The sequence below is a fragment of the Cavia porcellus genome, unplaced genomic scaffold (assembly GCF_034190915.1).
Source record: "Cavia porcellus strain 051 isolate PalLab524CR breed Dunkin Hartley unplaced genomic scaffold, mCavPor4.1 scaffold_12, whole genome shotgun sequence".
NCBI lineage: Eukaryota > Metazoa > Chordata > Mammalia > Rodentia > Caviidae > Cavia > Cavia porcellus.
This window is the reverse complement of record NW_026947495.1, coordinates 9,515,573-9,542,456: the sequence shown is the minus strand read 5'-3', so window position 1 is coordinate 9,542,456 and position 26,884 is coordinate 9,515,573. Positions and strand designations below refer to the sequence as shown.

The window sequence follows — 26,884 nt, the reverse complement described above, 5'->3', positions numbered from 1 at the left end:
TGCACTCATCACACAGTAGATGCTCAATAGGAATATGCTGCATGAACTACGAATTTTTAACCCGCTATGTTTATGAAGGACCTAGGAAGGCTGTTCTGCTGAAAAGAACTGGATGGGGAGTGTAGGTAAAGAGAAGGGGGAAAGGGCGAAGCACAAAGGTTGAAGCACTAAGGAAGCACAAGCCGCTCATGGACCTTGTTTGTCATAAAGCAAAAAGCACTTGACTAAATAAAGATGATTTCCCTGAGAAGTCATGTTTTCCTCAGGAAATTCCCAAGAGACTTCATAATCAAAAACTTCTAGTACTTTTTCCCTCATTTCTTACCCTGAATTAGTTATCCTGCATTGTACTTTGATTTATATTAAATTTACTTCTCAATTTATGTCTATATTTTAAATGCCTTTTAAGTAAGTTTTAAGCTTTTCATTAAGTTTTAAAATTTCATTTACTTTTGTGAACTTTTTAGACAGCTTTAGAGTTATAGAATTGTTTATTATTTTACAGAGATTAAAAGAAAACAATAAATATAAGACAAAACAATAGAAACTACATAGGTCTTCAAAACAAGTTGATAGAAAATTAGTAAGTCAGAGGCTGGGGATTTAGCTCAGCGGCATAAGCACCTGCCTTGCAAGCAGGCGGTTGTGAGTTCGATCCCCGGTACCGATAAAAAGGAAAAAAACAAACAAACGAAAATTAGTAAGTCACTATATTGCATATGAGTTAGAGAACTGTTGCAAAATAAGACAGAGTTCCTATATCCCCTAAACTATCTTGCCTATTATAAACATCTTACGTTAGCACAGTATATTTGTCATAATTATTGAAACAGCACCATATTATTAAAGTCTCTATTTCTGTACCTCAATTTTTCCCCTAACATCTTATATCTGTCTCAGGATTTCACACTACACTACGTTTAGTCAAGTCTCTTTTAGGCTTCTCCTAGGTATGACAGTTTCTCAGGCTTTCCTTCTATTTTGATGGCCCTTGCATTTCTGGGAATCACTGACCACATTTTTATAGAATGTCTCTCATTTAGGATTTGTCTCATTTTTTAATGCATTATACTGGGATTAGGAAGTCTAGGGGATGAAGATCAGAGGTGAAGTACTACTGTCATCACATGCCATTATAGGAGCATACTGAGTAGAGGATTATGCTCTGGCACTTATTCTGAATTGTCCCATTTCCTCCACTTTATTAAATCATTAATTTTTATCACTGTGAGCATATGGGTATATATTTTATACTTTGGGTTGTATTCCAGTACTACTTTACTTGCTGCTCTGTTTATACAAGGTTGGCCTTGGGAACTTCCATAGACTTTTCTTTTTGCTATAAACCCACTGTGTTCTTGTTTTGTACTTGCTAGCAGAAGAGTGCCTGGGATCATCTTGGTATCCACTGCTCAAGTCCCAGAATGAGCCATTTCTCCAAGGAACCCAGGTTCCTTTTAGTAGAAAGTGGTATTAAAAACAAGATTTTATATTCTAGGCTCATTTGCTTTTTATTCTCTACTTTCCCTACTATATTTTAAACTACTGTTTGTTTGTTGGTAGTACTGGGGACTGAACTCAGCACCTCTGCACTAAGCTACATCTCCATCACCTGTTTGTATTTTAAGACAGTGTCTTGCTGAATTGCCCAGACTGAGCTCAAACGTGCAACCCTATTTTGGACTTCGGGGATGCAAGGATTATAGGTATATGCCACCACTTCCAGCTCGAGCCAGTATTTTTCAAAGAATGTATGTCCGCCAAGGATGTAGCTCAGCGGCATTAGTGCCTGCCTGGCAAGCACGAGGTTGTGAGTTCAAACCCTGGTACAAAAAAAAAAAAAAAAAAAAGACTATATGTCCTATGTCCAGGTTCTGCCTTTAACAAATTATTTTTCATCTCATCTTTAGCTTTTTCTATAAACAACTTATTTTTTAAAAAGCTATTTTATTATCTAATTTTTGTTTGTTCATTTATTTTTGAGATAAGAATCTATGTAGTCCAGGCTGGCCTTGCACTCACTATGTATCAATTCTCCTGCCTCAGCCTCCCTAATGGTGGGATTACAAGTATGCACCACCACACCTGGCTACAAACTTTCACATTTTATTTCAGTACTTAAAATTTTAGGTCTTGTACAACCTTAAACATATTTTAAATTTTTTAGTCTTACCCAATTTTTAAAATTTTTAAATACTCCATATGAAGGAGGGCAAATAGTAGGAAATCTATACTACAGACTGGAGAAAATATAGACGGTCCAACTCCACCATGAGGTTCTCATCTTCCAAAATCTTTCCATCTACCTAATCAAGGATGGTTCTCCAAAGTCTCTCCAGGGAAGACGATAGTATCCATTTTGTATACACTTTAAGCCTAAATGTGCTACATTACCAGTAACCCTCTAAAATAGATAAAATAGTGCCTCCTCTCCTTTTTAAATATTTCTTACCTTTCAATACTTAAAAGAAGCACTCTTTTAAAAAAAAGTTACTATCCTTATTTAACCATTGCAAGGATCATAAGCCAGTTTCCGTTTTGTTTTGAGGTAAGGTCGTACTGTGTTGTCCACATGAGCCTCAATCTCGTTGACTTAAGTGATCCTCCTGCCCCAGTCGCCTTAATAGCCCTAACTACAGGTGTAGCTAGCTTAACAAACTGAATTTTACTGACTATAAGCAAGAAAGGAAGCATGCTCAGAAGACCACAGACAAGGGCAGCTATCTGTGGGGAGAAATCATCACTGCTCGTCCACAGGACGGGCTGAAGACCAAGTGAGAAGCTCAGTTTTCTCTGTGTGTAAGTGTGTATTGTAATTTGTTCTGTACATGTTAAAAGTTACTAAGGGGACTTGAGAAACATAAACAGAAGTAGAAGAAATCACATATGTTCCTAGCCTTAACATCTACCTGGACAATCTACCCAACTATATATTGCCACCTTCTCTCCCTTCATCTCACAGTGTTGGAATAAAACCAGGAACCATAATCAATTAAAAGTTTAGTACATGTCAGTCTGGAGATTTCTCAAAAAGCTGGGATTGGAAGTTTCATTTGTTCCAGCTATTCCACTTCTAGGTAGATTTCCAAAAGAATCAAAAACATCATACCACAGTAATTTATGTGCAGCCATCTTCATAGCAGCACAATTTGTAATAGCCAAATCTTGGAAACAACCTTAAGTGTCCATTAACTGAGGAATGGATAAAAAAGATGTGGTATTTTTATACAATGGAGTACTACTCAGCTATAAAGAATGATCACATTGAGATATTTATAAATAATGGACACAGCTTGAGACCATACTCATAAGCGAAATAAATCAAACTCACATGTACACATACTGAATAGTTTCCCTAGCCAAAGAAATGATAAGAATACATAAAAGTATGTGGTAATCATGATTCCCCATTACACTGCTTTGAAGCCTTACATTTTCATTCATTAGTTGAAATGGTTTTATTCTGGGTTGTTTGATTTTATTGTCTGTGATGGTATGAACAGCTATTTTCAAGAAAACAAGACATTAATAATAGCTAATGCTGATTTAATATCATCTTGTTTTGAAGTCCCACCAAGCTTTTGTTCTTCTGTCTCCATGGGTTTTATCATGTTGTATGCTTTTGGATTTTATTATATGTGATAGTATAAACGAAATTTTTATGGACAAGGAGATAATACAGCAACCATTGTTTATTTTCTGTTAGTTGGTTCTGAATACCCTGTAATAATTTCATTCTCTTGAATGGTTTTACACTGTTTTGTTATATTTGATACTATAGTGTATGAAGGTCTATTCAAATATTTCAAGGAAAGAGACACTATAGTAGCTACTGTTATGTCCAGGTGTCTTGTGGTGAAACACTATGTTACTTAAATTGTTCTGTTCTGACCTGTTTTGTTATGTCCTCTTTTATCTTAATCTTTTTTCAAATAAAATAAAAAATTAAATTAAATGTAAAAAAAGTTCAGTACATGTCTTTAAAAGACAAGGACTATTATCACATCTAAAAAGATGAAGTTTTTTATTTTTAATATTATCAAAATATAATAGCTATTCAATTTTTTGCACACATACTAAAAAAGAAAGGAAAAAACCCCCTTAGGCCCACACAATGAGCCTCACTGATACATCCTTTATTTTCCCCCTTTCCCTTGCTGGCTATGTCTTAAGGGGGCATTTTGACATGCTCATCTGCCTTATATAATAAACCTGTTGAAATTTAACAGCTGAATCCAAAGATTTGGTAAGATTTAGGGGGAGTAAAATTAGATAATGCTGCATTGCAAACTGTCTCTGTATTTGTCATGTTGTTGTTCTTTTCCCTTACCGTTTAGAAGTTGTTTATAAATATTGGGAAATACTAAATTTTTTACTGAAAAAGTAAAAAACAATTCTCTTGCCATTTGGTGATAACCACTGATAATTATAAGAAAATTTTTCTTCTGTGTTATATTTAAATTTTACAAACATGAGATCACATTTCACTTTTGTATCTTTTCTCCCTCATCAATATATTTTCCTTATAATATTTAAAATCAGCTTGCTTCTATGTTCCTCAATAGGCCAACGTGGCTCTTAACTCCTTCCAACAACATGGAAGACATTCACACAGGAGGTTGCTATTCTGGCTTCTATCTAGGTGTCACCCCCAACCCCTAAGCCTTAGGTGTCCACAGGTGAGACTTTGGGGAAGTGGCTGGATGTAACATATGTGACACTACAATTAAGGGTGTGTAATATCTGCATTGTTTCCCTAACTGGATTAGCATAATTTTAGGTACAGCTGGATGGATTTATGATGATGGAAGCCACACCCTTGGTGCAGGTGACACCAGCAATAGGCTTGTAGCCTGGATGTACTACTAAGGGACAGAAAGAAGGCAGGCTGCTGCTTGCAGTTTTGCTGCCTCCTGGCTGCCCTACAATAGACTATTTCTCCTCTGTCATGCTACCTTGCATTGGAGCCAGAGAACCATGGACTGAAATCTCTACAAACTGACAACTAAAATAAACTTTTCTGCTTTGTGATAACTAAGACAGTCACTCCTTTAGTTCCTCTCCCTTGCCTTATTCTGACTGTCAACAAGCAACTTGAATTATTCCTAAGTGAGTAACTTTTCTGTGAAATTCTTGATCTTTACGTGATTTTAAATGTCATCTCAACAAAAAGTATGTCATCACTGTAGCTAACTTTTGAGTGTTTTCTAGATATCAGGCACTGTTTTAAGTAAAGCACACGCCTTACTTAACTCACTTAATTCTTGTAAGGATCCTCCGTAAGAATGCAGAATGAAGCACAGAGACTAGATGACTTGATCAAGGTAACAGAGTCTTAACAGATAAAGCCTGAATTTGGTGTGTGCATGTGTGTTGGAGACAGGATTTTGCTACACAGATCAGGCTAGCCTCGAACTTACTTTGTAGCCGATGTTAGCCTTGAACTCACAGTGACCCTCCTGCCTCAGCCTCCCAAGTGCTAGGACTACAGGTATTTACCACCACGCCAAGTACTGCCTGAATTTGAATCAGACTGCCTAGCAGCAGAGCTCTAACCCTTAATCACTCCCTTCCAATGCCTATGCAATATATATTAACATGGGGTCTCACTTATTTGGCCCTTTAACTTTACTGATTTGTGAACTCCCAAAGTGCAGCCACTCATTTGTGAAAACCTAAACATCAAAACTGGTCTGATAGTTCATGAGAAAAGCAGAACTGTTTTAGAGCAGATGCGTACATTTAAATGTTAAATGTCTTAGGCACATCATTTGTTTTATTAATAAAGAATTGTGTAAAGTAAAAAGTACCTCATTACTTACCTTTAATATCTCTATGGACAATCATATTACTATGCAAATAATGGACACCCTCCAGAATCTGACGTGTGTATTTCCTAGTCACATTCTCAGTAAGAGCTCCATATGCTTTTAATTGGTCCTTGATTGAGCCCTACAATAAAAAAGAACCATAAAAATTGTGATACAGTTTGAAATGAAAACTGGTATTAAATACTTATTTTTAAAAGAGTCCTAGTTCATGACTGGGAGGCTGCATCTGGAGAGAGCAGATATTATCACTAATAGTACAATATGCTCATGCAATTAAAATAAGTCATCTGCATTCTCCAGAACTGTGGGGCAAAGTATATGTCATAGCTGAGAAGCAATTAAAGCTGTTTTGACTGGTGCCCTTGTTTCTATGATTATGTTGGTTCTATCTCCTGTTCCTTACAATTCTGTTTTGCAGAATTCTCCACTACTTTTATCTTGTTTTACTTTTCCCTAACAAGTCTTTATTTTTCCTATTAATCCCTTTAAGTATGTCATACCTGAATTTATTTTGTTCTTACTCTATGTTTTAAAGTGAATTTGTGTTGTATTGACATCTACTGATTTCTTAGGAGAAAGAAAGGGTATGATGAGAAAATCAGAACGTATAAGAGTTTTCTGTTGTCACTTTATATAGCCAACATCTAGTTAAAAACATATGAAAAAATACAATAAAGAGGAATTTCATATTTTCTCAAGTGTATTTTAGGCCAGGAAGAAGTTCCTTTTCCTGAGAAAACTGAGTCAGTCTGAGACATTACATAGGAATTTGTCTTGTTTTGGCTTCCACAGTGCAAACTGGCTTTGAAAGAAGCCTGAACTACTCCTGCATGCTTCAGCCTCCAGAGGGCTGGAGTCACAGGTGTATACTGCCACATCCAGCTCAAGACAAGCACTGAATTTTGAAAAAGCTTCCCCAGTGATTCCAACACACAAGTTCAATTACTACAACTCTAATGGAAACAAAATGCTTCCCAAGAGACAAACCTATTTCTTAAACAAGAAAATATACTAATGTTTCTACCTTTCCTTGAATTTTGTACTCTGTTACAGTAAGCTATGGATCCCTGGATTTCAAAGACTTAACCATTTACTGTTTCTACTATTCATGAGTGATTCTTGCAAGGACAGGAGTATGTAACTGTGCACACATACATAAGGAATGTCAATTACTCACCTCTATCATTTATTGTGGTCTGTTTACTCACAATCTTTTTACTGTGTCTCCAACCTGTAGTACCACACTGAATAACTCTGCTAAAACTGAACTCTCCAAACAGTAGGCACAATAATAATTGGGTCCTCTGGCCAGCTGGGTCAGTGGCCTATGGCTTTTAACAACTCCATCAGTGTTGTCTATTTACCCATCTATAAAATGTTAACTTCTGCTAGACATGATGGCACATGCTTGTAATCCTAGCCTTCTGAAAAGCTGAGAGGATTGCAAGTTTGAGACCAGGATGCGCTATGTAGTAACATAGCAAGAAATTAAATTCTTTTTTAAAAAGTGGTTTTGTTTTAAAGGCCTGGGGGTATAGCTTACTATAAAGGAATTGGCTTCAATCCTCAGTATAGAAAACAAGCAACTATCTGTCTATCTATCTATATATATATAAAACTTCTGCAGTGTGTACAATTGGAATGGTTTAAAAACTGTGCAGCAAAGAGAAACAGAGACAGAAAGACAGAGACAGAGTGAAAATTCAACTGCTTTTCTCAGTCCCAAATACTAAAAATAGTAAAAAGCTATGATCCCAAATCTGAAAGTAGTTCTAGATATACTAAAGAATGCAGTGCTAAATTTGGAAAAACTGAAAAATGGATGTCCTTACAAAACCAAGTATAGTGAATGAGAAATATGCCCAAACAGCACTTGAATAGTCCTGTTTTTGCTTGAAGATTATATGCTAAGTGTGTAAGGATTATATACCTTGATTTGTGATGTAAATCAATTTCAATCATTTAATTTTATCTTACCTTTGACAATGTGGGTTTCTAGATCTACTCGTTCATACTTATTTTCTATTGTAATTTAAATGTTTATCACAAAGCAGTAATAAAAATTTGAATTTTATTTTATTTTATTTTATTTATTTATTTATTTTGTCTTTTTCCTTTTTATTGGTACCGGGGATCGAATTCACAACTGCCTGCTTTCAAGGCAGGCAATTCAACGAATTCACAACTGCCACTTATGCTGCTGAGCTAAATACCCAGCCCCCAATTTATTTTATTTTACTTTATACCTGTAATGCCAGCACTCGGGAGGCTGAGGCAAGAGGATCGTTGTGAGTTCGAGACCAGCCTGAGCTACAAAGTGAGCTCAAGGCCAGCCTGAACTGCATAGTGAGACCCTGTCTCAAAAATACAACAACAAAAAAAGTACAAAAGGCTTACTGTGGAACAGGAATAACTTCTGAGAGACAGAAAGGGCCCCAATTGTGTTGCTGCCCAGAAATCTTAATTTTTAAAAATCTACCACAATCCCAATACAATATTTTTTCATCTAAGTTTCTTTTGTCCTTGTTCAAATACAGATTTCATAATCATTATTAAAAAGCATTCTGCATTATTTTCCTCTCATTACAGATATTTCCTCTAATTCACTACACAACTTCATAATTTAATTTTTAGCATCTATTCTGAGAGTGCCATCATAATTCACTTCCATTGTTTCCAATCACAGATAATACTAAAATAAATGTATAAAATAATCTCCTTTCAGGCTACTTGTAAAAAAACATCTCTGTAAGACTATCAAATCATATAGCTTCAACATTCCTATTATTTTTAATAGGGACTACATATTCTTAATTTGTTTTCCAAGTAGCATTTTTTCAAACAAACTTACACTGAAAATATGACACTTTAACAATATAAAACTCTTTAAAAATACACCTATACTACAAACAAAACTCCTTTTTGTAACATACATTCCCCATTTGAGACTGTATGCTTTTTATTTCTTCTCTTTTTTGACATGGGGTCTTACTATATTATCCAGGCTGAGCTCAAACTTCTTAGCACAAAGTGGGATTACAGGTGTGTTGCCACTGTACTTCAGTTACATGTATTTTTAAGTGAGTAAATATGCCAACCACCATTTTGAAAATCATCAGTATTAAAATTTAGTGTATCAATGGAATGATAAAAGGTCCTAAATTTCATTTTGCAACTTCAAATGAAATTATTTACTTGAGGGCTGAGGATATAGCTCAGCAGCATAGCACTTGCCTGTCAGGTGGAGGTTCTAAGCTCAATCCCCAGTACCAAAAAAAAGAAGAAGAAGAAATTATTTACTTGAGTGATGACTATCAGTCAGTGTTAAAAATACTAGGCATTAAAAAACACTAGATAAAGCACTGAAATCTACAGTGAGGGTTTATCTTAAGAGTAGAACAGCCGCTTACCCATGTAGAAGGGTTTAATTGCTAGCACTAAAAAACTAAACAAAACAAAAACAGAATGCTAGGTGGAGGACTGGAAAAGAACTGAATATCCATAAGTATCTCTGCTATACTTCAGATTACTTTCTTGTCTACAGGAAAACACAAAACTCTACAATAAAGGAATCAGAATGTCAATCACTCTAATCAAAATTAGTATCATGACTGTGGAATAGCTAGAAATTATGTGGTTCTGATGGGATGCCATTTAATATACACAGTCATCTGATATATCCAGTAAAAAAGGATGAATTGGGCCGGGGGTTTAGCTCAGCCACATAAGTGCCTACCTGGCCAGCATGAGGTCATGAGTTCAATCCCCGGTACCAGAGGGAAAAAAAGGATGAATTATAATCTATCTTAAGAGTTTACAACTAATTCAGAGTTCACAGGAAATAAGGGAAATTCTGTTAAAGTCATATAATATAAAACTGGACTGTTAAACATAAAAGTGGAAGTTGGGAACATAATAACTAAATACAATGTACAGCCCCAGACTAGAACTTGACTTGGATAAATATAGAAATTTTTAAGATGCATGAGAAACTATGATGTCTATAACCTCCTCTAGGATATTTCAGCATTAATAATTAGAAAAACACAAAGATGAAGAGGATTATTACCTACCGCTAACTTAAAACTTCCAAAACATGTTTAACTAGGGTTAACATTTTATAATCAAAATTTTTATTCCTTCTTTTCAACAGACTTTTTAAATACAAAGATTTTTTTTTTAAAAAAAGGGTATGTGAACTTACCCCTGGCATATATTCCATAAATATTGAAAGTGTCTTTTCCTGGGGATCCCTCAAACAGCCATAATACTGAACAATTCGCTCATGCAGTAAGTTTTTCAACAACTGAATTTCACATTCAAGTGCATTTACTTCCTGGAAGACAAAACTCACTGTGAAATCTTTATAACACTGTTTTTGTAGAAGCAAAAAAATAGTAACTTGAGGAGCTATACCGAGAATTTTATTCTGAAATATTTATTTTCTGAAGAACAAACTATTTTAAAATCTCTAATCAGTACATTTTTCTTTTTCTTAGAACTAGAGATTAGACCCAGACCCTTCACATTGATTTACATTACATTCCAGTCTCTTTAAATTTTCTTTATTTACAAATACGGTGTTGCTAAACTGTCCAGGCTGGGCTCAAACTTGTAATCCTCCTGCCTCAGAATCCCAGAGTGCTGTGATTACAGGCATATGCCATCAATCCAGCTTTCACCAATAATTTTTTTAACAATCCCCAGTAGTGTACTGAAACAATACTAAATTAAACTAGCAATACAACTTTGGTACTAAAAAAGAAATATTCATAGTGCAAAGTAGATAAGTACATCTAATTATCAAGTTGTCTTACAAATCATTTGTGTTACTCTGTATTTTATTATTCTGTTTTTAGCACAGATGGTTCATAAAATGTGACAAAGCAGACTGTGTAGTTATTTTTACCTTGCTGGTCTCAGGGCTATCAGGATCAAACTGGACTTGCTTAACAGCCAGTTCTCTTCCTGTATCAACATCGTAACAGAGGTAAACTCTGCCAAAGGCTCCTTGGCCAAGCAGTTTGCCCAATCTCCAGTTGGTTGGAGCACGAGGTGCTGAAAAAGAACACTTTCTTAAATTGAAACAGTTAATGGCCCATGAATGATTAAGGACTATACAAATATGTTGCTAGCAATATCCTTCACTGAACATGCTTGGGTACAAGGAAAAAATGAGGACTCCAAATTCAAAATGGTCACTATCTTTCAAACTTTTTCTCTTCACTCAGCCGTCTAAGCTTGTAAACTCAAATAAATTCATTCACGTGACTTACCTTTTCCAATGAGATTCCCCCATTATAACTCAACCAAAGATGTAATAATTGTAAGATTATTGTCTAATCTTCACTTCCATCCTAACAATAAAAAAAATCTAGGTAATGTATAAAATTATAACCTTTACTGAACTTGTTGGAAAACAGACTGCAAGGACTTAACTTGCCAGAAATCAAAAGAAAAACAGATTCTTCCAAGGAGATACAAAGATTCACGCTGATAGGTAAGAAGAGCTCAGCTCCAAGCACACATCTGTAATCTCATCACTCAGGAGGCTGAGCCAAGGGCATGATGAGTTCAAGGCCTTCCTGCACTACACAGAAGAAGCCACTCCATCTTTAACTAGTAAGGGTTGGCATGAGAGTACTGAACCCATGGGCTATCATAGCACATGGTGATTTCACCCCTACTTAATGTTTTCCATGGAATGCCAGGTACTCATAGGAACAGAGGAGGTTTTCTAGGCTTTAATCAAAGCTTAGAAAAAAGAATCTCCCACTATTGTGGAAAAGGTAGAAGGTCCTTCCTAAACCTATATCCCTTATGAAATTAAGATCTCCAAACTACTAGAGGAATGGCAGCAAACCCTGTAACCTTCAAGTTAGGGAATGGGGAAAAAAAAATCTCTGGACCAAACAGCACAACGTAACTCTGGAAAAATATAAAGTTAGTGGTAAACAGGGCTCACCGATCATAGCAACAACAAAATCCAAACAAAGTTGCCTAACTATTCAGAGAATGACACTGTCCCTACAATAACGGCCTAGACAGAAGAACTGTGTCTAACTCCAGGTATGAATTCTATTTATAGCTCAGTCTCCACTGTCCTACACATAATATCTAGTTCTCAGTGTAAAATTACAAGATGCAAAAAGCAAGTAAGAAAATGAATGAAAAATTAGCATAACCCAAATAAAGAGAATCAGGAAGCTTAAAATAAACACGATGAACATATTAAAGTTCTAGTAGAAAAGGTGGATGACATGAATGAACAGATGAACTTTAACAGAGACACAAAAACTGCTGGACACAGTCAAATGGAAAAACTTGAAGTTGAAAAATACTGTTTTCAATAGGTTCACAAATAGGTGCAAGAGAAAATCAATTACCAAGCTTGGAGGATCCTGGGAAGATGGTGGAACAGTAAGCAGCAGAGTAAACAGTTTCTCTGAGAGAAACAGTCCAGATGCTTAGAATATAGCATCGTGGGCAAAACAAGAAGAAAGGAAGTGGGTCCCCTCAATGCAGGAAGAACCTAGACTGAGAACTGAAGCCCAGAGAGAGAATTTAAAAAAAGAAAAAACTTAAACAGAAGAAGGTGGCAGCTGGTGGCGCTTTCACTCAGAGCAGAAAGGACCATGCGAAAAATGCTGTTGGAACCTGGGGACACATGGTCACAGTGAAGGTGGTGGCTGGCAAGCCCAAAGGCCTCTCTAGGGAGATGAGGTGGCAGAGGGGAACAGCAGACCAGAGAACTGCACTGGCTGGTGGTAAGAATGGGGGACTCAGTCCTCCTACAGAAGTGAGCCATTGGCCGGAAGCCATTTTGGAATTGGGCAGGATAAGCCCAGAGCCAGAAATGCAGCCAGCTTCAGCCATTCCTAGCTCAGAGCAGACTGATGGAAATCGCTTGGACTGAGTCCCACCCCTGTGTGCAATCCAACAGTCACCACGGAAGTTTCCCTAAAGCTATCCCCAACCAGCTCTACCTACCTTGAGCATACTAAGGTGGTGAGGGCTACCTGAGGTGAAACAGCTCAGGAGGGAGGTGCCAGCCTGCCTTGCCCCTGCTTGCATTCTGCTAGCCCTGTACCAGTACATCCAATGGTCACCATCAGATATCCCTAGCCAGCATGCTTCAGAGAAATTATAACCAACACAGGAAATGCCAGGGACCCCACTACTGACTTGTCTGGAAAAAACTAGGAACATGACAAGAGGAAGAATAAAAGGCAGTCTCTGGCCTCCAATCCAAGCAGTACTGGTCCGGGAGATGTAAACACAGAAGAGATCAGGAGTTGCACACCTGAACTTTCTGAAACAATAGCAACTGAAATAAAGAAATAACTTCAAGAGGCTAAAAGAACTTAGAACAGAAATACTGTCTCAGGTAAAAGAAGAAATGAGAAACATAATAAAAGAATTGCTAAGTACTTTTAAAGACACAGATGGAAGAATAGAGGAGCACAGAAAAATGAGAGAAACCTTCAATGAAGAATATAAAAAAGATTTAGAATACATGAAACAGATTCAAAGAGATTACCAGGAAATTAAAAACTCCATTGAAAGCTGGCAAAACTGCTTGAAAGATACTAAAGATAGACCATCAAACCTTAAAGACAGGTTTGCAGCTTGTGATCACAAAAGGAAAGATCTCTTAAAAATAACAAGGAACCAGGAAGTAACAATACAAAGGTTAGAAGATGACAAGAGGATCTATAACATAATAATACAAAATATGAATGAAGAAGCAGAGATAAACACAAATGAAATACAAAGGCTATTTACAGAAATAAAGAAAACTTCCCAAGCATAGGAAAAGGAAATGATATTCAGATAAGTGAGGCATATAGAACTCTAGCCAGCTATAACCAAAATAGATCTATACCTAGGCTTATAATAATCAAGATCCCAGAAATTCAACACAAGAACAGAATAATTAAAAGCTGTCAGAGAAAAGAAACAAATCATCTACAAAGGAAAACCCATCAGAATCATGATAGACTTCTTGACAAAACCATCAAATCAAGAAGAGCTTGGAGTGAAGTATTCAAGTCCTGAAAGAAAATAACCTCCAACCCAGATTGATGTACCCTGAAAAACTGTATTTCAAAATTAATGAAGAAACAAGATGCTTCCATGACAAAGAGGAACTGGGGGAGTTCATGACCACCAAACCAACCCTACAAAAAATACTAATGGATATTTTAGAGAAAAAGAATAAAGACCATGGTTTCAGGAACAGCAGCAGAGAGGGCTCACTGAACAGGGAGGACAGTGGAATAAAGGGCAAAAGTAAACAACCAATGGCAGAAAAATAGCATGGCAGAGAAGGTTGGCCATAATCACTAATATAGATGGCCTTGATTCACCAATTAAAAAAAGGCAGAGTGGATCAGGAGATAGGGTCCATCAATGTGCTTTACATAAGAAATATATTTAACTGGGAAGAGGGTTTATAGACAAAGTCAAAGACGAGAAAACAATGTGACAGGGAACCAGAAAAAAGTGGGGATAGCTTGCCCATCAGCTGCAGATTGGTTAGAAAGCCATGACATTTTTATACAATGGAAAATTACTTAGCTATAATGAAAGAAAACCTTGAGCCTCTTGTAGGCAAATGGATACAACTTGAGATCATGCTCCGGGTTAACAAGGTTCAGAATCACCTAGGTGAATAGTGGGTTGCTGCCCTAATATAAAAACTAAAAGAGTTAATGGGATCCAAAATGTACAATACATTCTGTGAAAGTGAAAAGGGAAGGAATTGTCTAAAAAGGAAAGGCAGTGGCCATTTTTAATCCATTACCATAATTTGAAACCCACATTGTTTTCATTGTTCTGTTTAGTTTGGTTTTATTCTGTTTCAGTTTGTCTACTTGTATTAGATTTGATGGCATGGACAGCTGTTCCAAAGATAGCAAGATATATTATGATAACCAGTTTTGATTTCCTATTAGCTTGAATTGAAGCCCTGTTTTGCTTTCACTGCTTTGTTTTGATTGATTTTATTCTATTCTGTTTTGTTTGCTAGTATCAAGTCTGATGGTATGGGCAACTACTTTCAAGACAATAAGATACACTACAATACCCCTCTGGTTTGACTATTATCTTCTTTTGAAGTCCTATAATGTCTCCAATATTTTGTTTTAATTGGTTTTGTTCTGTACTGTTTTGTTCAATTTTATTATGCCTGATGATATGGGCAATTCTTTTGAAGATAACAAGAGGAATTACGGTAGCCATTATTGATTTCACTGTATTTTGTTTTTAAGTCATGTACCATGTTGATCCTTTTGTTTTGATTGACTCTATTTTGTTTTGTCTCATTTGGTGTTATTCTCTCTAAAATAAAGTAAAATGCAATTTCTCAAGCTCACTGAGAAAAATAAACAATGAAAAAAAGGATAACACAGAATCACATACCTCATTATGCAAGTAATCAGAATCCCAAAAGAAAAAATGGAGTAGAAATAATTGGAGGTATACTTAAGAAATTTTTATAAACAAATTATAACAAATCAAACAATATGATTATGGATATCAAAGAGAAAATCTTAAAACAGGCCAAACAGGGAAAGTGATAGTATAAGAGAGAGGAGACAAAAGTTATACACTTCTCCTTAGAAAGTATATAAGCCAGAAGACAATGGTGAAACATCTTTAAACTACTGCAAGAAAAAAAAAAGAAAAATATAGCTGGGCATTATGATTCTCCCTATCCACTCAGCATTCTGGGAGGTTGAGGCAACAGGATTTCAAGTTTCAGACCAGCCTGGGCACTAGCTCGGTGACTTAGTAAGACCTTGCCTCAAAAAATTAAAAGGGCCAGAGATATAACTCAGTGAAAAGGTTCTAAGTTCAATCTCAGTACCTTAAAACAAAACAGTATCCTAAATTCTATAGCCAGAAATAAAAAGTATTTTTCAGAAACAAAGAAGAAATAAAGATCCGCTCAAACATTCAAACAAACAAAAGCTAAAGCAATTCATTACCATTAGACTTATATTAGAAGAAAGGTTAAATGCAATTTTTCAGGCAACAGGAATCTGACACTTAACGTACTCTGGATCTACATAATCAAAGATCTACACAAAGATATTTAAGATTTATGTAAGACATATAAAAATTTTCCTCTTATTTTTAATTACTTTTGCTTTAGTTGCCTATAACAAAAATAATATAGGTATAGTGTAAAAGTAAAAAAAAGGCAATACTAACACAAAAAGGAAGATTTTAGAGAATGCAAATTTTGATGGAATAAATACCTTTGAGCACAAACCTTGTATGCATTTTTTTACATGACGAAGCCCAAACAATTTGCAATCTGTCATCCTCTTTCCATTATTTAAAGTAAAATATTGCCCATGTTTGGAAAAACAAACTATTCGTTTTCAGAATATCTATGGTTTCTTGTACATGCTACTCTTTAATTCATGAATTAAGATCTGAATTAAATGTTATACTATTATTATCTCTATATATACTACTCTCCTTGTTAAGACTAGTATCTTAGAGGTCATGTATGAGATCTCAGTGCTAAATATTCAACAAGGGTATGTGGAATGGAATAGATGAAAATATGACTGGCCATTAACAATTTTCAAATAAAAACAAACTGCAGATTTAACTGAAGTATTTAGCAGCAATATTTATTTATTTTTTGAGATAGAGTCTCGCTACATAGCCCAGGCCAACTTCAGACTTGCAGTGATCCTGCTGCCCCAGCCTCCCAAATACAGGGATTATAGGAGTACACTACTATGCCTGGCTAGCACTACCATTCTTACACCTATCATTCTGGCCATCTTTAGAAACATCACTGTTAACTGTTTCTTTTTGCCTAGTGGTGCTGATAACTGAATCCCAAGCCCGGAACATGCAAAACAGGTACTCTACCATTGAGCTCCAAACCCCAGCTCTCAATTATTAACTCTTTAGAGGAGTCTGTCTCACCTTGAGGACTCATTTGGCAGTTATTCCTGTTTAAAAAACTCTGCAAAGGTCCTGTTAAGCACTTCACTATAACAATTCTTACTACTTACATCGGCTGGGCGGGCTGATATCCATCACAGTCAGTGTAGGATTGTCTATATCACTTCCCCTCCTTCTTATCCGACTCTCATCGTATTCTGGAGTGAAGATGCTGCTCCCACTACTAGTGCTTAAGGAGTGATCGGTGGGACTAAAACTCACAGGAGACCGAAAGCTAGTCCCCTGGGTCCTTCTAGCTCTTGGAAAAGTTTTGCGACCTAAAAAAAGGAAAACAGAATTGTTTTACTTTTATTAATGTACTGTACTTTCAAGTATTTACAATTTGTAGTGCAGGGAACATAAATCTTTCCTGTGATGAGGCTACAGAATTGAAATGGCAATGATGGAAATGACTGTAGGGAAGAATACTAGGACCTGAATACAAATTCAGATCCTAATAAATGTTCAGATGTACACACACATGAAAACTATGAAATACTAGCCCTTCACTTTTCAATAAAAAGATGAAAAGATTGTATTCTCATTTCTAGTAATGACTTTAAAATATAAAACAAAAGCTAGACATGATTATATATGCCAGTAATCCCAGAACTTGGAAAGCTGAAATAGAGTCACCATGAGTTTGAGGCCAGTCTGGGCTACATAAAGAGTTCAAGACCAGCCTGAACTACATAGTGAAATGCTGCCTCAAAAAACATACAGATGGATATGCATGCCTACATTCAATACAATAAAATATAACATAATATAATATAAAACAAAAATCAGGAAGTTATAAGTAGCATATTTTTTCCCTAACAGGACAATTCAAGTATCAATTTTATAGCCAAGGAGTAATCTTCTAATTAGTATCATTTGAAAATTACTATATTTAAAGGAAAAACAATGCCATTAGAGCCCGGCATGGTGATGTATGCCTGTAATCCCAACACTTTGGAGGTTGAAGCAGGAGCATTGCTACAAGTTTAAGGCCGGCCTGGACTGCATAGTGAGTTCAAGGCCAGCCTGAATTATACAGCAAAACTCTGTCTCAAAAAAAAGCTACAGGTTTTAGCAAGGACTGAGTCTCCTTAAAAACAGCTGTTTAGCCAGAAAGACTCAAGAACAAATTTATTTCTCAACAGTACTATAAAAACTATAAAAACATGAGATTTTAAAACTTCCCTGAGGTTTTTAATGAATTGTCATTGTGATCTAATTACCAGGAACTTACCATCATTATATTCTTGATGATGATATGAAACATGATACCTTCTTGGATATGTTCCTCCCTTCCCAAATTTCTCAAAGATAGGGTTATCATAGTCTGTTAAGACATATATGAAAGCTATGTTATAAAAAGTCAAAGTTTTAGTGATAAAAAGCACATTGACAACTATTTTGAGTTTTAAAAAATTTCTCCCTCCCTCCCAGCCAAAACATTACTATGATATAAACTTAAATATTTAGAATTTATATCATCTAACCTGAAAAGTCCTGATGATTATCTGGGTAGCTCTGTGCCCTAGGCATTCGTGATTTTGGATAGCTCTCTCTATAAATACAAAATGCCACATTAAGAGAATGAATGCAAATAAAACAAGTAAAAGATAAAAGATCTTAAAGCCATATTATCTGTATCCATCTATATGTGTGCATGTCTATGTATAAAGGAGCTCACTCTCAAATAGTAACATAATTAAAAGAAAGAGAAGCTTCTTTTTAAACATTTGTTTGGTACATATAGCCAAAGAGCCTGACTTTTAAAATTTACCTGCAAAATAATTGGGTAAGAATAATAAGGTTTTTCGTTTTGTTTTGTTTTGTTTTGGTACCGCAATTGAACTCATGACCTCAAATTTGCCAAGCAGGCGCTTACGCTACTGAGCTAAATCCCCGACCCAAGCATAGTAAGTTTTGGAAACACAGATGTTTAGAAACACTGTTGTTTCAGAGTTCTGTATAACCTTAGTAAATAATCCTTTGAAGATTGTTTTTGCATCTATACAAAAGGCATAATTATTTCCAACTTAGTAAATTTTTAGAAGTCAGGTGTTCAGCAGTGCGATCCAAATAGCTAAATACTCCATACATATTTCTAATTTCTCTGAATTTCTTAAGTATCTACCTTGCAACAGACACTGACAAATACAGAGGTTGTCTATACACTGATAAAAGAAAGTAAATGTAAATTCCCAAGTAGCATAAATTCTCATTTTAGAGTTTGCTTGTATAGGGATAATGATATTATTCAATGGTAAAGTACATGCCTCACATGCATGGGGCCCTACAAATTTGATCCTGAACTCCACGCACACGAAAAAAAAGCAAAAAGCCACCCAAAATCTTACTCTCATAAAGCAACTGTAAAGAACAAACAGGTTGGCATTCAAACAGGGAGACTGCAAACAGCTGTGTTCAATGATCCAAAAACATAATCTGTTAACAGGTGATTTCTTACTGTTATTTTTTTTTTGTAGTTCTGTATTACGTGTACCCTTACACCGCTTTGTTTTGTTTTGTGTTTTTCTCTTTTTCCTCTTAAATAAAATAAAATAAAATTAAAAAAAAAAAAAGAACAAACAGGTTGATTTTAACACTGGATGATTACAAAACCAATCTCCTACTGAGACCAGGAGAGGGCGCACTTGTAACAAAAAAATTCACAGATGCTCATGATCCTGCTCATAAATCCTCAATTTGTTATTTCACAAAAGAAAGGCAATTAACAAAAATTATTTCTCAGAATGAATATAATATCGAACAGGTGAAACAAATAAAGAAGCATCTAACACCAAATATAAATATATTAATGAAAAATTTGGTAAGATTTCATAAGCATAATTTAAAAATGTACATAAATTCTAAGTGTGCATATTTGCCTCAAACATACAACTTTAGTAAACAAAAATATTCCAAATATTATAACCAGATATCATTTGCCAACAATATGGACAATAATTAACTACATTCTTCTCAATATACCACAAAGTTACTGATAATTCCACATGCTTAGTGAGTATACATTTATCATACATACTAAATAAAATATAAAATAGCTGGATATAATGGGACACACATGTAATCCCAGCACTTGTGAGGCTGAGGCAGAAGGACTGCCTCAAGTCTGAGGGCAGCCTGGGTTAATAGTAAATTCAAGGCCAGTTTGAACCAGCAAGAACCTATCATAAAAAACAAAAACAAAAAATACCCACAAATAAGTAAAATATAAAACTATAAAATATAAAACTAAAATATAAATAAGTAAAATAAAAATATAAAATATAAAACTTACCCATCTAAAGGACTGTCAAGTGATGGACAACTTCCTGAGCCAGAATTTTCAGGGCTACTTAAAGATAATGGATCCAGCATCTAGGAAAATAAAAGAGTTCCAATATTATTCAATGTGATATACTCAAATGTGACACTTTGTTTTTTTCTTTAAAAAAAAGCTTTATTAAGATACAATTTATGAAACATAAAATTCACCCATTTAAAGTATACAATTTAATGGGCTGCAGTACACTGAAAGTGGTACACTGAACACTTCCAGTACCTCCAAAAGAAACCATGTGCCCAACCTAGGCACTCTCCAGAGTTAGACATCTTTCCACGTCCCAACTCTGATACTTCCTAAGAGAAAATACTTTCTGAATAGCCTGCCATGTTATGATTTAAAGTCAGAATACTTCCCATGATTTTGCCTACTGAACAATGACTGCACCCAAATGTAGAATGACTTTATACAGTGCCTGCTCCACTGTTAGTAAATGTTAAGCACTACCACGGAATGAACATTCAGTGCAAGGCTGAGGGAATAATGGCAGCTCCAGGAAAAATTTCAATGCTAGAAAACAGGTATTTTTTAAAACGGTATGGAAAATTCACAAACCTCAGCTTCATAAAAAATAGCTCACATTTTATTCTTTTAAGTATTAATTTAATGAGTTTAATCCCGGTACCAGAAAAAAAAGTATTAATTTAAAAAATCTGAGTGTTCATCGGAGGATTACAAAACAAATGCATTCACTTATGGAAGAACAATATAAGAAATAAGTTGTTTCAAAACATCAATAATATAGGGCAGATGTAAATTAATGGACCTTTTCTATATTTTGCTATTTTGTTCATCTAAGAAGAAACAGACACACACACATCTCCAGGTATCTGCCAAATCACACTGCCCATGACCAATAATCACTTGAAATGAAATGAAAGACAGCATCTGATTTGGGCTTACTTGGTCCATGCTCTCTGGAATGAACTCTCCTTCACTGTTGATGCTAGTGAAAGATCCATTCCGGGCAACCTGGTGTAATTCATCTGGAATGTATCCTGGGGGAGGGGAACTTCTATCTCTATTAGTGGGACCTCAAAGGAGAAAAAAAATGTAAGATTTTGTAAGTATCATTAAGGAAATTACTTTATGTTTAAATAGTGTATTATTTCTGAACTATATAAAAAATAATTTTAGCAGTATTTATTAAAAGTTACCAGAACATTCAAATGTAAAACTTCAAATGTTTCTTAGGCTAAATTTCCATCTCACTGTAACATTCCTTTATACCCATCAAGCAGTATGTTCTTCTGATTGCTGATAACTGCATCATGGGTTTATAGTACACTACAGAATCTTAGACAAATGCCACTTCTCTTGAGCTTCCAGAAATAACATATATGTGTTAGCTTTCAACATAATCTGGATCAGGATGCAGTGAAAGAATGAAGGCTCTAGAGTTGGACCTTAGGTAAATCCTTTTTCCAGTTGTTTACTAGATAGGCTACCCCAGACCGGAAGTTACCTGATCATCATGAACCTAAGTTCTGCCTATAAACAAGTACCTAAAAGACTGGTCTTTGCAATGGTGGTATGATGGTCAAATTGTTCACAATGAACATGTTTAAGGCTCATTTGCTCTAGGACACCCTTTCTATTCCATATCTTTAATCTTTAGAAACCTCAAGTGAGAATACAGCTGCTGTGTAAGAGGCACACACCTGTAATCCCAGCACTGGGGAGGCTGAGACAAAAGGATCTCTGTGAGTTCAAGGCCAGCCTGGGCTACAAAGCACAGTCAAGGCCAGCCTGAACTGCATAATGAAACTCTGTCTCAAAATGGCACGAGAGGAGAGAGAGAGAAAGAGAGAGAGAGAGAGAGAAAGAGAGAGAGAGAGAAAATATGAATGAAAATGAATATTTCTTAGTCACATAATCTCTATTAGAGCACTTTAAATTTGGAATCCTGGATTTTATTTCAGGGTACTTAGACCCAGGTTTTTGGCAAGTCGTATTTCTGGAATTTAACTTTTGTCACAGCTTAGAAAAACGGTTAAAAGAAAGAAAAACTGAAAACCTTGTATTCATTTAAGATGGTTCATTTCATTTCATTAATCATTAATTCTTATGAGACAAGAGGCTATCTTATTGTTACTTCATTGTATATTTATCAACAAATTTCTCTCCTGCCTTGTAATTTCTTAAAATGAGATCACAAAACATATAAGGAAGCTGGGCACGGTGGCATATGCCTGTATTCCAACACTCTGGCAGGCTGAGGTAGGACGATTAAAAATTTAACCCCAGTGTAAGCAATTTAGTAACTTAGCAAGGCCATTTCAAAATAAAAAATATACAAAGGGCTAGGAATGTAGCTCAGTTAGCAAAGCCATGCATTCAACTACCCAGTATCACAAAAAAACAAAACAAACAGACAAAGCCAAAAGCACAGATATGGAAAAGTAATGTGAACATCTGGGTTAAATTTAAAGCAAAAAGAAAAGCTCAGCTTGAGGTAAAGGGGTCATCGTAAACACTGTATATGCCAGCATTTGTGAGATAAGAAAGAGGAAAGCAATTACCAAGAAATGTGTGTGTAAGATCACTGTCTACATATGTCTACAAAATGAGTACAGAGGCACTCGACTGTGAGTCAAAGTTGATTTAGACTTTCTAGCAATCATACCACAAAGATTATATTGGTCCCAAATCTTTTTACTTCTTTCATATATCTTTTTGATAAAAGAAAATTAATATATTCAGCTACTAAAAGAAGCTAGGGAAGAAACAGGGAGTATGAAAATTTCCTTATTTCCTTACTTGAAAACACAACTTTCCTGTGTTAGTAGTGGGCATGCTAACATACTTGTAGTAAAACCAGACAATTTCCAATTTTTGTTATGTTGGCAATGAAGTTAAACAAGAATATTTATTAATAGAATAAGACTAAGGTATTTAGTATAATTTTAACTTAGAAGAAATGTAAAATATCAAATGGAACTAGTACATTTAGGTCTCTCTAATGTAACTAAAGTGAATTGGCTGGATTTTTTTTTTACTTTAAAATGATAAGATACAATAAAGAAATGGACAACTAATAGCAGTCATGTTTTCCATTTTAAAGAACAAAATATGTACATTTTCTCTCGATGTACTGCTACAATCCCATGATTTGAAAATGAGGACAGGACAAATTTACTGTTCTATGGTTAAGCAGAGAATTAAAATTTGAAGACAGGTATCCCAACTGTTCTATCATCAAATTTTTAAATTATATCAAACTATCTGAATTAGAAGGACAAGCCATTTTTATTTTACTTATGTATCTATCAGCTCTGTTGATCCCATTTCCAGCTCTTCTAAAATGAAAAATAGAATTTGAGACAAGACACTTAAAAAGAATGGTCATGGATAGTCTTTTGGGGGACCATGAGAAAACAATTTTTTGGCAGCCCATGCTAATGTAATCCAATACAACCTATTCTGTTGCCAGTGTTAGACTCTAACCTAATCTCTTCCTTTATCCACTCTCCTGCCTCCCTAGTCTTCTGTTTCTCCTGATCTATTTTCTCCTTCAAATCCATCCCTTGTACATGCTTTCACGCTATTTTTAATAATCGTATTTTCTCCCCTATTGATTAGAAATATGTATCCCAAGGTTTCTGAGCAATGAAGTGCTTTTTATTAAATACAGATTACTGTCTCATACAAATTGAAGATGACACATAGAACTGAAGAGTCAAGATCACTTTTCCTTAGTTTATGTCTTCCAAGTAGGGCCACCTTACAATACAGCATAGAGGATCTTTATTTCTTTGTATCATAGGCTCAATTATAGCAATGCATTATTAATGATAAACAAAAATTAAATACTAAGAAAGTAATTAAAAAGCATAATCTGGAAAATTTTAATTATCATTTATTTTGATAATATTCTTGACAATTACTAAAACATTAGAGAACAATTTAGGAACTTAAAATCTAGCCTATGTATTTTAATGTACTGGCATTATTCTAATTTTTTCCTCCAAACTTTTTATACAATTAAAGCTTTATAAAGTTTTATTTAAATTCGTAAAACATTGAAATATCCTGAGTATATAAACAAAGAATTTAATTAGGAGAGTTTTAATCTTATAGTATGTGAAATTAACCTATAAAAAACAACAAATTCAAGAAAGCCATTTTAACTTACATAAACAACAAAGAATAAAAAAATAGGGTGTTATTTATCAGGATATGTTTAGGATTTGCCCTTCATTTAAAAATGGAAAAGACACCAAGAAACCACCGGCTTCATGATTCACACACTAGCCTTCTCACCTATTATAGAAAGCCGCTTTTTCCTCTCTCCTCCAAAAACTGTGTTATCCAAATCTTCTAGTGATGGCAAGGGCTCTAAGTTAGTAGCCTACAAAAGAAAAGGACAATTGACACTATTATTCTCCTATAAGGTGTTAAACAGAGTTCTTTCCACTACCAAATTCAATCTAGCTATTCTGTATTACTGGTGGGGCTTATCAATCTTCTATTCTTGTGAAATTAAATGCCGCCAGGCATAGCTGCCTGCTCTTATAATCCAGGAATTTGGAGACTGAGGTAGGAAGGTCACTTGAGCCCAGGAGTTAGAGGCCAGATGGGCAACAGGCAATAGTGAGACTGTCTTTAAAAAACCAGCAAACAAACAAAAGCCTTGTCAATCCTAACATAATTCTTCCCAAATGGTCAGTTTTATAGGAACATGTAACTTTGACTATGTGGTATTAAGGAACAAGGATATTAAATCACAGCAATTAAAATGTGTATGTACCACATTGAAAATATATCGACAATTATAGAATACAACTATTTCTTACAATGAATTTTAAAGGATACAACCTGTAATACTTAGAGGAAAAAAATGTCAATTCATACCTGTGTACTTCCATTTATTACAAGTAATATCTTTAGGCTCTTCATATGAATACTACGATCCAAGAGTTCCACAGCTCTGTCCAAGTCATCTTGAGTAGTTAATGGAATCACCAGCTAAAAGGGGGCACATGGGATTAACTTACAAGGTTAAATCCTGCCAGGAACATTTCTATTACTAGGGAGTTACAAATCTCATAATAGTCTTCTCTTTGACTATTTCTATAATTGAAGTCTGAATGAGTATATGCATCTACATTTTGCTATACCCATCCTACCACTGTTGAAATTTTAGAACAAATATGGGTAGTTAAAATGCTTGCTCTATTAATCATTACATTCCTTTAGTAGATATACTCAAAGATTAATCTGTTAGAATATTCCCATCATACAGCCAAATTTAAGTTACAGCATGTTCTCAAAACAACAGTGAGACACACACAAACTATATGAAATAAAGGTACAACTTCTCATCATACAGATAAAAAATCTTTCCCTAGTGTTAACCACAGATTTGTACTATCACTTGGTATATTTTTCAACATACCAAACCAAATCTTCAGCATGTATGAAATACCCTGCATGTATGTAGCAAAAGTGCAATCTATAGTCCACCTGGGGTTTACTTCCCTGACCCTGCTCACCAGACTACTATGCACTACACGAAGTAAGCTAAACAGGTCAGGCATCCCATGGTAAACTCAAATGTTGGATTCTGCTTTCATTGGTCCCATCATGGACAACATAAGAGGATAAAAGCACCTGGGAGAGATCAACGAGAAGTATATTTCACACAATTTAAGAAAATAAAAATATGTTTTATTAACAGCTTGGCATATATACATCTATAATTCCAGCACTGGGAGGCTGAGGCAGAAGGACTGCAAGTTCAAGCTGAGCATGGGCAATTTAGTGGCTTGGTAAGATTGCCTCAAAAAATAAAAAGAGTTTAGCTCAGGGCAAGGCCAGAGTTCTATCCCCAGAAACAAACAAACAAAAAGTCAGCCTTGTAGCTTAAGATGACACTGTTAATAACAAGAAAGTGTATTCTGTTTCATTTCAAGAGGGATACAATACAAACAAGTGAACAAATCCCATATCCCACACTTCTTAACCACCTCTTATAATCACAGAATATGAGCCATTTAAATATGAGACCAAGGTAGTCTGGGGTCCTCTACACTATAAAACCCTGAAGACAAGGACCTACACTCCAGCAGAACAGAGCAGAAAGCAGGCACACTACTTGGTACATATTTAATAAATATGGCCTACGATGAGAGCTCAACCTGCACCCAAACCCATGAGTGGGCAGTATGAAATCACTCTGCAGATATCTTTTTAAAAAAGTCATTCACTGTAAGCCTGCTAGGTATAAATACAAACTAGAATTAATATAAACTTTATCACATATATTTACTTGCTCTGTACTAAAAATTTTATTCCTAATTTGTTTGTACCTAATTGTACATTACTCTAAGTTATCTAAGTTATCTAAGCTGTTTCTTTCTCTGTGAGAGTATTTTTAACAGAAAGAATTACTGTTTGGTATCAAAGAATGAGTCTGATCTAATGATATGCATAATTAAATTCCTTTCACTTCACTATGAGCCATATTTATCTCCAGTGTTCTGCTTTTCATAGTCCTGATGTGATCCCTCCCATGTTCTCCTGTCACCTGATATAAACAGCAAAATAAAGACCATCACAAGGAAGTCTCAGGTTTTCTAAATTATACTAAATAATATATTAGGGAAAAGTTCTCTGCTTGATAATTCATTTTGGCCTCATTCATGAAATCTGAACTGTATGTTAATATAAACCCCTTCTGGTTTATATTTCTGGAAACTAAAAACTGAGATTAAGAACACATTCGACAGATCCTAAATTT

At 35.2% G+C, this 26,884-nt stretch overlaps 1 protein-coding gene across 4 annotated transcripts in view; it reads right to left on the bottom strand.

Annotated features, from left to right (window-relative positions):
• Positions 1–26,884, bottom strand: part of Map3k2 (mitogen-activated protein kinase kinase kinase 2) — a 93,439-nt gene that overhangs the window by 15,809 nt on the left and 50,746 nt on the right. For all 4 annotated transcript variants that reach the window (XM_063258828.1, XM_063258830.1, XM_063258832.1 and 1 more), the window contains exons 6-15: positions 24,997–25,110; positions 24,406–24,493; positions 21,046–21,176; positions 20,098–20,177; positions 18,290–18,357; positions 18,037–18,129; positions 16,874–17,080; positions 10,741–10,889; positions 10,036–10,167; positions 5,823–5,952 (exon numbers count right to left, since the gene is read on the bottom strand). In XM_063258828.1, coding sequence (XP_063114898.1) covers positions 5,823–5,952; positions 10,036–10,167; positions 10,741–10,889; positions 16,874–17,080; positions 18,037–18,129; positions 18,290–18,357; positions 20,098–20,177; positions 21,046–21,176; positions 24,406–24,493; positions 24,997–25,110 — 1,192 coding nt within the window. The remainder of the gene's footprint in view (positions 1–5,822; positions 5,953–10,035; positions 10,168–10,740; positions 10,890–16,873; positions 17,081–18,036; positions 18,130–18,289; positions 18,358–20,097; positions 20,178–21,045; positions 21,177–24,405; positions 24,494–24,996; positions 25,111–26,884) is intronic.